The 12762-nt window shown below is 38.8% G+C and overlaps 1 protein-coding gene across 1 annotated transcript in view; it reads right to left on the bottom strand.

The window, feature by feature from the left end:
- DPP6 (dipeptidyl peptidase like 6) overlaps positions 1 to 11200 on the bottom strand; it is a 975800-nt gene extending 964600 nt beyond the window's left edge. Inside the window, 2 exon segments of the mRNA XM_021009613.2 lie at positions 10907 to 10947; positions 10950 to 11200. Of these exon segments, the coding sequence (XP_020865272.1) occupies positions 10907 to 10947; positions 10950 to 11133 (225 nt within the window). The 5' untranslated portion in view covers positions 11134 to 11200.
- Positions 11201 to 12762: the final 1562 nt, after the last annotated feature.

The raw sequence follows: 12762 nt of genomic DNA on the forward strand, positions 1-12762 counted from the left end.
CTGAGGCTCTGAAAGCTCCCAGTGTCTCCTTTGAATAATCAACCATTCCTATCTATTCAGTGGTTTTCACCTTGAGTTGATTTTGTTATATTTTTATTCTTAGAAACCAGTTCATCAATGTATGAAAGGCTAGCCTTATATAAAATTGTGAAGTTGGTGAAATCTTTGGTGCTCTCCTTCACACACCCCTTCTTTCAATTGACTTCTCTTTTCTTCTCACCTTTACCCAGATAGCTCCTTTCTATCATCTAATTGTAATGTAATCCCTGCTAAAATGTTAATAGCACCTTAACTTGTGACCTGTACTGCAGTTACTTGCATTTTAAAAAGAGATTCTGGAACGTGAAAAGGTCTTCAAGATTCTAACTTAGAATGGTATATTTTCAGTCCTTAGAAGGTCAGTAGCAATAGAGTTGTTATTTTGGTGGATAGGATGAGGAAGGCCCTAATTACAAATTTCCGGTAGGTGGCAGAGATCTGTACCTCTTTTTAAGGCTAGTGACATTTGTATGTCTTATATGCTAATTATTAACTTTTATATTTGTTTATCCATAATATCTCATTATTTCCAAACCATGCTGCATAAGATAGTGTTTCCTATGTCTATAAACGAATATAGTTAGTAACATACTTCGCCAGAAAATGCCAAGACAAATTATCTCTAGAAAAATACTGGGAAAAGTGAGTCAGGGCAAAATATTCTCAGATGCCTGTAGTCATAACTAAACTTCTTTAGTCTGTTACAGTGATCAGAGTGTGTTGTCACCTAAAGGCATATATTCCTTATATGTGAACTATCAAAATGATGATGATGATATGAATATTAAGTTAAATATATAAAGACTATATAAAAGTCTATAAAATAAACTTGGCATAAAGATTGAATTAAGAGGCAGGAAGGTAAAGTGGAAATCAATGGAAGTCAGGAACCCTGGGTTGGATTCAAACATAGACTGACTGACTGCTCTGAGAAGTGTGTCACACAGGAAGTTCCTATTCAGGTATGGATTGAGAAAGATGGGTTTTGAGTCCTTTCCCATTTAGAGATTCTGTAATGCTGTAAGTCCTAATTCTACCACAAAAATCAGTTGTGAGACATTGGGCAGTGGATAGGATCCAGAGCTACCATGAGTCTGAAAGGCAAGTCAGCCCAAAGTCCTCATCTTTCAGAGGAGAGACTTAAAGACCAGAGAGCAAAAATGAGTCTCCCATGGCAGGGCTTCAAAGGAGATTGTCTGCCTCCAACATGTAGGACTCTCTTTCCAGGACTCATTACTTGGCTCATTTAATCACTCTCTCCATCTATAAATTGAAGAAGCTAGGTAAGATGGTTCCTAAGATTGTGCTAGTTTTGAAATGTTATACTTCTATTAAAAATAAAAATTCTGTAAAATAGAATGCTCTAATGCTACATATTACAAATTCTGAAAACCAAAAAAAGAGTGCACTTTGAAAAATTAAATAAAATAATTAAATCATTATTGCCTCAAATGGAATCAAATGACAGCATTTCACTTGGGAATTCAGTGCCTTTAACACTTAATGTGTTAGGCAGAATTTAATTTTTAAAGGATTACTATGATTATCATTTTTATAGTCAATGCCTTATGAAAAGGATCAATATTGTACATTACATGAAAGCATTTCTCATGCACTTGATTAATGCATTGTTATCATCAAAGTAATTAAAAGGAACAGGGTTATACACAATCAGCATGTACATCTTACTCAGCACCTCCTGGCAGTTGCTTGCAAAAATTAAACTCATTAATCACTGTGACTCCAAAGAAGAGAAAGCTTTGGAAAAATGAAAAAGCTCCATTTTATGGAAGAAAAAAATTGTCTAAAGCCAACATCTAGAAAAACTCCTGTCCACTTTACAATATGAGAACATTAATCTCAAAAGTGAAAATGAGGTGGTTTCATTGCCACAAAATATAAATTAATATTCTGCTATTGCAATACTCTAAACTTACTTAGGTCTGCAGGTAACATAGACAAGTAAATTATCTTGGAAGTGTGCAGCAGAGAGAACAGGGAAAACTAGGCTCTGAGAAATCAGTTTCCAGATTACTCTGCAACTTTACTATTCACCTGCTAACTCTGGAGAAGAATTGAGAGTTCAAGGTTTGGCTTCAAGCAGAGAGTATTTCCTTCCTTCCTCCCTTTCAACAGGGAGTATAATATTACCAACAAAATGAACATGGTTGACCCCAATTTTCAGTTCTAAAAGTTTCAACGTCATTAAACATCTTGATTTCAGAAGAAAAATTAAGTCACAAATGACCCCAAAAGACACCATAAATGTAATGTATCGAGCACAAGCAAGATGCATTATGTTACTAATAATGATTTGAATGTAAGACATGGTAGAAGGCATTATCAAAGATAAGCATGGCTAGAAAAGCAAGCTGGCTAGTAAAGTATTAAGACTGGGAAAATGATGAATAATTCAAAGACTACATCAGTGCCAAACACAAAAAACAAGTGGATACATATGCATATTTATACATATATGTGTACATATGTATATGAATATATACACATATAATTTTGTGTGTGCATATATAAGTATATATATGTGGGTATATATATATACATATACATGGATATATACCCACATATATGTCTGTAGATATAGATATGTATTTTCACTTTACCATTCTGCTACTTAATTTAATCTTTAGATCAATTTTTTTATATACTTTGTAGTCTTTATATATTTAACTTGGTAAAAGTGTGTATAGTATACACACATATACACACACATGACATAAAACACAACATACCCATATATGCACATGTGTCTGTATATGTATACATATATGTATACATGCACATATGTGTATGTATGCATCTATACACACATGTACATATACACATTTATCCAGAGGAAAAAGGAATAGTCCTTGTTTCCACTATAGATAGAAGGAAGATTTTTATTCATTAAATTAATAGAAGAAACCATGTTGAAGAAAATAAATGACTTTGACCATGAAAAGATAAAGAGATATTTGTACAAAAGAAGTGATACTTTTAAAATTAAAGGAAACTATAGAAAAGAAACAGATCAGGAAAAAAAATGTTTCAAGTTAATATGTTAGATAAAAGTCTGACATACAAAATCTATAAGCATTTGACACATATCGGTATAAGTAGAAGTGTAATTTTTTTCTTTGTACCCCAGCATGCGGTACATAGTAAGCACTTAGTAAATGTTTAATGAATTTAACTGAATTCATACTTCCCAGGGAAGCAATGATCGAAGGACATTGTTACTGTCAATAACTACATGAAAAAAAGTATAAAATCTTAAATAATCTGAGAAATACAAATCAAGATAATCTCAAGACATTTATAGACCTTTTACTCATTGAGCAAAAAAAATTGGAAAATTCATAAATTCTAATATTTGCAGAATTCTGAAGAAATAGATATTTCTGTATTTCTATATTGCTGGTGGGACTACAAAGGTGCAAATGTTTTGGAGTACAGCAAGATAATATCCAATGAAAATCACAAAACCAATTATATCTTTTGACCCAATGATTCTATTGTATGCTAACATCATCATAAATAAAGGAGTAAGAAGAATATGTTCAGTAAATCCTCTGCAGAGGATTTATGGAAAAATTGTGATGTCAACTGAATAGGGTGGGAAGGAATGGGACTGTTTATAACCACTGTCCTGGATGTAGTGCTCACATTTGGAAATCCTAAATCCATTCAAATATCTAAATAATTAGTACAAATGTATTAAACCAGATTTAAGACAACTCAATATATGCAAATTTGAATTTACATATAGTATAAATTAGGGGTGGTTATTCACTTCACAATTACTTCACTCTAGGTGTTTCAATGATATATGAAAATGTTTCAATGTGTAAAAAGTCGACTGACTCCCAACTTTTCAGGACTACAACTACAGAGTAAAGCAAAGCACAATTGTATGCTTATGCCATAGTGTTGTATAAATAAATAACTCAATAAACAACTTAGTTGTTTTTTTATTCTACTGTATAAGAACAACACATTTATGAATACTTACTAAGTGCAAGCAACTGTATTAAGCTGACAGGGATAAAAATATGAGTAAGAAATGGTCCTTGCTCTTTTAATCTAGTTGAGAGTCAAGATATTAATATGTTCAAAATTAATTATTAACAAAGGACTTAATACCAATTAGAGACAAGATAGGAAAGATACCGCAAGGTAATTATTATTACATTTTTAAAAAATAGCACCTTACTGTTATCACTAAAAATTGCTAAAAGTTCAGAAAAGAGAGAGATCACTTCAGGATAGGTTAGTAACAAAATGTTTTATAGAAATGTTAGAATTTGAGCTTTGATGGATGTTAAGGCTTAGAAAGTTGGCGATATTATAGGAAATATTTTCCAGGTAAGCTATAAAATGGAGATGTGAAAGGGTGAGTAATATTCAGGAGATCGTAAATGAAGTTGCCAGATTTTGGGAAGGTTAAGAGATGGGTTTTATAGTGGAAAAGAAGGCTAGGGCTAAATCATGGGAGGGTTTGAAAGCTAGCCAAAAGAAGTTCAGCCTTTATTGTATGAGCAAGAAGAAGCCCCTAAAAGTGGCTCTGATTCTAGGCAGAACAAGGATTTGATCAAAGCCCTATTTTAGAAAAAAAAATAGATAGGAGTTGGTGTGTAGATTGAATAGGAAGAGGTACTTGAGACAAGGAAAAAAGTTAGGAGGCTATTTTAACAATTTAGGTATGAGGCAGTAAGGGCCTGAGCTAGAACGATAGAAATAGGAATAGAAAAGAAACAGGTTTGAGCTATTTCTGTGATAGAATAGATAGAAGGAACAGAGAGGGGAGGAAGTAGAGGGAAGAATTTATGATGATGCCATGGATTTGAGTCTGGATAATAGAAAGAATGGCATTAGAAAGAACTGGAGTAGTGAAGTTAGAAAGAAGAGTTAGCTTTCAAGAAAATAAGAGCAATTCCCTTTTATATATGTTTAGTTTAAAGTAATTTCAAGTCATCTAAGTGGAAATTTTCAAAAGATATTGATACTGTTGCGAGGTAGAGAGTTGAGGAATAGGTAATAGAAATTTAGCGGCTATTTGTGTATAAGAAACACTTAAGATGTGAGCCTATATGGGATCTTCAAATGAGTAAGAGTGTAGAGAGATATGAGGGTAAAATTGATGGCAGAGTCTTGTAGAATTCTCTGTTTAAAGGACAAGAAAAGGAAGAGACTTCTTGATGAAAAAAGGAAAACAGAATGATTAGAGAGGTACAAGGATAACTGGAGAATATAGCATTGTGAATGCCAAGGGAGAAGAGAATCAAAGAGGCAGAGGTGGATAAATGCTATAGTAGACCAAAGAGAATGAGGACTGAGAAAAGGTTATTATGTTTCATAAAATTAGGAGATCATTTGGTAATATTTAGGATTACAATTATAGAGCAATGAAGGGAATAGCATCTGTAGTAGAGGGGGCTAAGGGGTTAAGGAGAGGATGATTGGTGAGGAAATAGGAACTGGAAGAGACTGAGGATCCCAGAAGGGGTGGGAGGAGTAATTAACCAAGTTCATAGTAGTGGCATGCCAGGATTAGATCAAAAGCAATAGAAGGACAGATTAGGTGTGAAGTTATATCCTTGGAAACAAATGACACTGTTTTTTTTTTCTTTAATACAGGTAAAAATAAGAGAGAATAAACTCTTACAAATATTAAAGGCAGAAAAAATGGAACAAAGGTGACTTCAAGCATGAAAAGCCTCCATATTTTCTACAAAGAGGTAAAGTTATATAGTAGAGGCAGCTAGGTGGTGCAGTGGATACAGGGCCAGGCTTGGGGTCAGGAAGATTCATTTTCCTGAGTTCAAATCTGACCTGAGACACTTAACTAGCTTTGTTACCCCAGAGCAAGCCATTTAATACTGTTTGCCTCAGTTTCCTCATCTGTAAAATAAGCTGGAGAAGAGATGGCAAACCACTTCAGGATTTTTGCAAAGAAAACCCCAGATAGGGTCATAATGAGTCAGACATAACTGAAAATCTACTAAACAACAACAACAAGGAAAATAAATGGTATTGAGGAACTGAGGAGAGAAGAAATTCGTAGTACAAATTTTGGAAGTTTGCTAGACAATTTATTAAGGATAACAAACATTGAAGTAGTGAAAAAACAGATGAAAGGAGAAAAAAAGAGTTCTAATAGGGCAATTCACTATAGTGAATTCTTCTTCCAGCCTTATTCTGTATCCCAAGTGCAGGAATAAAGAAATTAGATAAAATGGGGGTGGGGGTGGGAGCGGGAGTGCACTACTTAGGGGAAGGTTAAAGGGACTGGGGAGTCTATGACGTGACTAAGGGCCTCTTGAAGAGACTAATTATGCTGGCTTGACTAAGGCAAGTAAAATCAGAAAAGGGTTAATTGAATTAGCCAATAAATTGTGGGAGAAAAGGGATGACTTGTATGGTTGGAGAAATATAGCTAAGTAGAAGATAAGAAGGTCATGGTGAGAAAGGCAGGGCACGGGAAGTTTGAAATCTCTAAACCAAAATATCATCATGTGAACATGAACTATAACAGAATGCCACTCAGAGATTAGTTAATGTAGAATAGACAAGAAGGTCCGTAAAACCCCCACTGGCCAATGAAACAAATGGTTCAGCTGTCCAAAGATCAAAATGGATGGCAAAGTTAGAAGGATCTCTCAAGGATGGAGGTGGGGAACAGGTTAGAGACCAGCAGTATTGATGGTAAATAAATGGTTTGGCTAACCCAGCTTAAATAGCACGTTAGGCTACTATGTACTACCCCTGTTCCCTCTGCCAAGGTGGGGAAGCACGTATATGAAAGAGAAGGGATTTTACTAACAACAATCTATGAGTTGTGCCTCAAAGAGAGACCAACCAAATGTGTATCAGTTTAGATTTAAAGATGTCATGTTCTGCTTAAACATTTCTTTGACAATTTCAGTATTTCAATTGAGATGAACTGTGATTGATTTTATATTTTAGAAGTTACTATATTTCATTACAAGCCAATTCCTGGATTTTATATTTTAGAAGTTACCATACTGCATTACAAGCTGACACAAGCTAAACATTTCTTTTAAAAGACAACTTCTTTTAAAACTTGTATAAGGCATCTCTCCAGTCCTGGAATGTTTAATGCTTTCCCCAAAAGGGATTCAGGTGTTTTACTTTAAAAAGAAAAGAGGCAGATGAAAAGAAAAACTTCTGACAGCAAAGAAACCCTGACTACCCTTTTACATTTCTAATTGAAATCTTTACAGCTGAGATGTGGTCCTCCCCAAAAGAGGATTACCTGTGAAAACACTGGCACTTAATTATACTTAGTAATAACAAAGTAACCATCATTGGATGGAATTGCAAGGTAGCCTTTCTTTACATTTCAAATGTATTCTGTGCAGACAGATAATATATTGCCAATTAATTATTCCTCATACAACCTTCACACTTCATTTATCTATGCTTGCCCTTGTGGCTACCTTTTTTTTAATTTGAGATTTACACACACACACACACACACACACACACACACACACACATACACACACACACACACACACACACACGCACACCTGGTCCAGACTGCATTCATTTGTCTTTGGGGTGGGAAGAGATTGAGGAAGTAGGGCACTGCCTTTTTGTTTTTAGTTGGAGAAAAAAAGAACTGTTCAAGAGGAAAGAGAGAAACTGGTTATGTTTACAGTGATCTCAGTGATCAAGGTCAGAAAACTGCCTTGGTGGATTGCTGAACTGCTTCCAGTGAGGGACAGGCCACAAAAGAGCAATAAAGCTTCCAGCATATTGGTTCAGACTTTTTTTGATGAATGTGACAAAGATTTATTGAGCTGGATAGGGAGGGGAGCTCCCTTCAGCACCTGGGATAGCTAACAAGTGGCTTAATAGTACTCTTGCAATCTGCTAATCAAATATGGAAAATTACAGTATTTTAAAATTTTCTGGGACTGCCAAATGTGGATATGCATACGCACCTCATAGAAACATATGTAATGTGTTACATGTTAAAATAAGGATGTGTGTCTATCATTCCCCAGCCTCATTTAAAAAAAAATTAAACAATTTCTTAGGATTCTTTCAAGATGCCTCTTTTTTTTTAAGCTGTGAATCACCTTCCTAATACTATTGAATGTAAAGGGAGAGAAAACAAAATAATTAAGTCCCAGAGAGGCATGCAACACATGTTATGTTTGTGAAAGGGTAAGAGCTTATACTCAGATTTTAAATTTTCTTCATAAAGAAAAATTTTATTACTTTTCTTCCTTCTTCAATTAAGTCCTAACCTTAAGGACTGGAATGAATCCCTGGAGAAATACAAGTAATGCTTTTGAAAGGATAAATTGGATCTATCCATCTCTAACAGTCTAATGTGCTACATTTAACTGGGAGGCAGTGACATAGTTGAGGGGGAAATGCTCTGGAGCATTAGCCTAACTACACATTGGAAAATGAATCTGGATTACTGTCTGAGTTGCATACACTGAATACACTGGATGAATGCTATGTGTTGGTCATATGCACCAGGCATTTGCATATATAGATAATCCACAATGGTGTAAAGATACATACATGACCAATAAAAGCACATGCTCTTCACATTTCTCTGGGGAAAAAAAGCATGTCTAGTGCTAGACCTTATACTCTTAATGACTAAGTTAAGGGGCTATTTTGGAGTCAAATCAGCAAAAAGCCTCTTCACATATTAATTCCCTTATTTGTTTCTCAGTCCAAGGCTTTTGATAATCCGAGAAACAGTTCCAGACATCCGTGATATGTAAAAGCAGAGAATATATGCTCCAAGCTGTTTAAAAAAAATCAGAAGAAAGGAGGAAAAAAAAAATCAGGGCTGAGAAAATGTCTGATATAAAATCCGGAAGCCAGTGCCTCTGCTTTGTCCTAGCGACACCTAGAGTCTGCAAGGCTGAAATTTCACAAAGGCTCGTTCTTTCCTGGTGCCTGTCACACGTTCCTGGATCTGGCAATATAGTTCCAGATTTAAGCCAGACTGAAGAAAACGAGCGTCTACGGAGAAATCTGTCTGCATTGCAGCTCAGTTACCTTCTCTCCCCCCCCTCCACCCCCTTCACCGAAACTGCTGTTATCTTTAATCCCCTTTTTTCTCTACCCACTACTCCCTCATCCCTTTCTTCAAGGACTGTTAGCCCGCGACCCAGATGACTAAGAACTCGTTCACATCCCTTAGGACGCAGCTAGCCAGAGGGAAAGACGTCTCTTTTAATGAAGGGCTTTGGGAAATGATCCAAAGGAAAATTCTTATGCAAGGTCGGAGCTTACATTTGCATTTTTTTTTCTTTTTGGATGTTCACACTTGGCCCTTAAAAAAAATCCAAAACAAAACATACTTCTACCTTCCTTGAAGAAAATAACTTTAATTTTTGTAAGCACCAACCAAAACCCAGAGCTCAAAATGTGTCCCAGCAAGGCCCACCTTTCAAGAACCGTCTAGGCCCCATGGTGAGGGCCCCCAGCAACTTATCATAGACAGGAACTAGTAAGTCAAGACAAATGGCAATCCAACACCTGAAACTTCTGGCGGCAGCAAGTGCACTGGATGCCTCCATAGGGAGTCTGGAGAGTATGATACGACTTTGGGGAAACTGGACTTGGGGCTTCCTATATAATTCTGTGATCTTTGACCGACACAAAGGTACAGGACAAGAGAGATTGAAAAATCTCGTACAGATAATATAATGTAACGCCTTATGCTGTAAAATATAGGTAGAGTGGTCCCAATCTTAGCAGACCCCAGCAGGACTAGAACGTTTGATGGATTGTCTGGACTGTCTTTTCTCTCCTGACGTTAAAAAAAAATATCACTCCTGATCCTCCCTAGGAAGCATGGAGAATGCCCCCCCCAACGCCATCACACACACCCCATCAAAGCCCTGGAAGGGATCGATGTGAGGTGGTTTAACTCTTCAATCTATCAGACCCAGCAGCGGGGACGGCAGCAAGTGCCCTGCGTGAGTCATTCGTTACTAAGGCAATATGCAAATCCAACCTTTGAAACCGCGGAAACGTGCATGTGGAGAAGTTTTCACTTAATACAGTCTAATGTTGAGTTGTCCGTCCAAGGCAAAGAAAGGGGGTGAGTACCAGAGGTAAAACCTATCTACCGAGCGCGCGTTGAGCTCTGGGACGTCAGACCAGAGCAAGGGTGGTTATAGGTTTCTGGTCCCGAATATAACAAATGATGATCATTTAAAAATAACAATAAAACAAAACAAAACTAGACACCAGCATCATCTGAAATAAGTAGTAGAAGAATGGGATACTGTCTGTATTCAAGGAGTAAGACGGTCTGAGGGAGGGGGAAGCAGAGGACGAAAGGGGAAAAACAGAGTCCACGACTTCATCATCCATGAGACGTAAAAAGAGAGGACACACACACACACACACACACACACACACACACACACACACACAGAGGCAGAGGCAGAGCCGTGGCCTCCCTCCATAGGGCTATACCGATATGGTTTAAAGAAAAACAAACAAAATAAACCCAGTAACTCACACCAGGGCTCACAAGAGCCCCGGGAAAACATGCATACACTACCCAAACTCCTGGCCCGACGTAGCTACCAGGGACCCGTTGCCAGGGGAGGGGATGACCGATATTCAGTACAAAGATGACATTTGTGGGAGCTCCGGGGAGGGGAAGGGGGAGGAGAGAGAAATAGAAGGAAAGAAGGCGGGGGGGGGGAGAGAAACGGAAGAAGGAAGGAAGGAAGCTTGGTTTAAAGATTATCAAGAAGGTACTCCCAGAAAACGCATATCGTAAGCTAGCTTTTCAAAAGCCACCGCCACCGCCAACACCGCCACAGTCACCAACAAAGAAAGATAGTCTTACATCTTCCTCTTCACAGTCATTCCGGGGCTGGTACTGGAACCGGGCCGGCCGCCTGCGCCATGGTCTTGGGGTGCCGACGGCGCTGGGGGCCTGGGGGGCTTACCCCCAGCCCCACTGCTTTCTTCTTCAGTGCCCTGGCCGCCCAGAAGGTGACTTGCCTCGGGGGGGATCGGGAAAGACCGAGAGGTGTTGATCTTGCCTGTGAATCTCTGGTAGAGCGAAGCCATCAGTCAAACGCTCTATAGCTTTTTCTTTTTTGTTTTTTCCTCCGTCTCTCTCTCTGACTACCTCCCTCCCCCCTCCCCCACCCCCCAAAAAAAGAAAAACCAGGAGGCCGTTGCTGCTCCCTACAGCATGCCACACTGAAGTCACCGCTGGGCTTCTCTCTCTCTCTCTCTCTCTCTCTCTCTCTCTCTCTCTCTCAGCACATCTAAACAAGGAGGGGGGGGAGCTGATGGATATGTGTGTTTGGTTTCTTTTTTTTCCTATCCCGTTGCAAGTGCCCTAATCAGAGGGGAGGGGGCAGAATAAGGGAGGGAAAATGCCTGGGCTCCAAGAAATTTGGCACCATCTAGAGACCAGAAAACATCCAAAGCCAGTCTTCACGCTCTTTCTCCTCTTGGGTCCCCCACACCCTCTTCCTCTGGAGTCTGCCTAGACTCCCTTTCCCTAGTTCTCGCACACCTTCTCCTAATCCTTTCTCCTGTCCCCTCTGGTTCCCCCCAAATCTTCCTTCTCCCCCCTTCCCCAACCTCTGCTGGGATAATGGCGCCCGGGTGGTTCGGGATTCAGTGGGGAAGAGAAGACTAGCATAGAGAAAAAGAGAAACCGTTCGAAAGGGTGGGGTAGGGTCAAGGGACAGAAGAGGCAGCTCCTGGGGGACAGCTTTCAGGGGCGCTTTGGGATTGGGCACGACACCCTCAGAGGGCGCATACCAACGGTGTGCAGAGAGAAGCAGAGGTTGCTGAAGGCATGCGTGTAAGGGAGGGAGATATGAATTTGGGGAAGAGGGCGGTGGGAAACTCAGAGGAGGAAGAGGAGATGGAAGCAAAGCTGAACCAGGAGCCCACATTCAAAACATGTTGCTTTTCTCTCCTATTAATCCTCTCCCCTCTCTCTGTTCATTTCTCTTTTATGCGGGTCCAGGTGCTCCTCCTCGTTCTTCCCTGGGGGTTTTGTAGAGGAACTTAACGGCAACAATAAAAACACTTAATTTTACGAGGGTTGGCCAAAAAGAAGATGGGATGGAAGCACGGGGAAAGATCTCTCTAGGGGAGGGGTTAATGGGTAAGCTTCTAGAGAGGTTACTTATAAACCAAGCGATGTTGCTAACAAAGCCCTAACTTCTCGTTCCTTTCCCTAGAAATGGAAAAGGAGGAAAACAAAGTGATTCTTGCCAAGTGCTACAAGCTGAGAAGGTAAGGCCCAGGATGATATTTTGAGGCAACTTTCTATAATGCTATCCTCCCCATCCCATCACCAACACATCAAACTGATTTACCTAACATCCCCTTTCATCCACCACATAGGAAGGGTATGGGCTAAGATGTAGGGAACGAGTAACTTTTAAGATGCTTATATCGTAAATGAGGGGGAGGGATAAAAGAAAGCAAGTAAATTCCACCTTTCAGGGGTTTTGTATTCATTCATTTTGCTGCATTAAAACGTGCTTCAGCGCCCCTGTGTGGAAATAAACTCAAACTATTTTCCTTTCCAAGTCTCAACAGCAAGGCAAGAATTTAAGCAAATCATCTAGGGCTGCTTTGTGTGTGTTCTCTTCTCATCCCTTTTCTTCTTCTTCTTCTTCTTCTTCTTCTTCTTCTTCTTCTTCTTCTTCTTCTTCTTCTTCTTCTTTC

This window comes from Phascolarctos cinereus, unplaced genomic scaffold, assembly GCF_003287225.1.
Source record: "Phascolarctos cinereus isolate Bilbo 61053 unplaced genomic scaffold, phaCin_HiC Scaffold_1;HRSCAF=81, whole genome shotgun sequence".
Lineage (NCBI taxonomy): Eukaryota > Metazoa > Chordata > Mammalia > Diprotodontia > Phascolarctidae > Phascolarctos > Phascolarctos cinereus.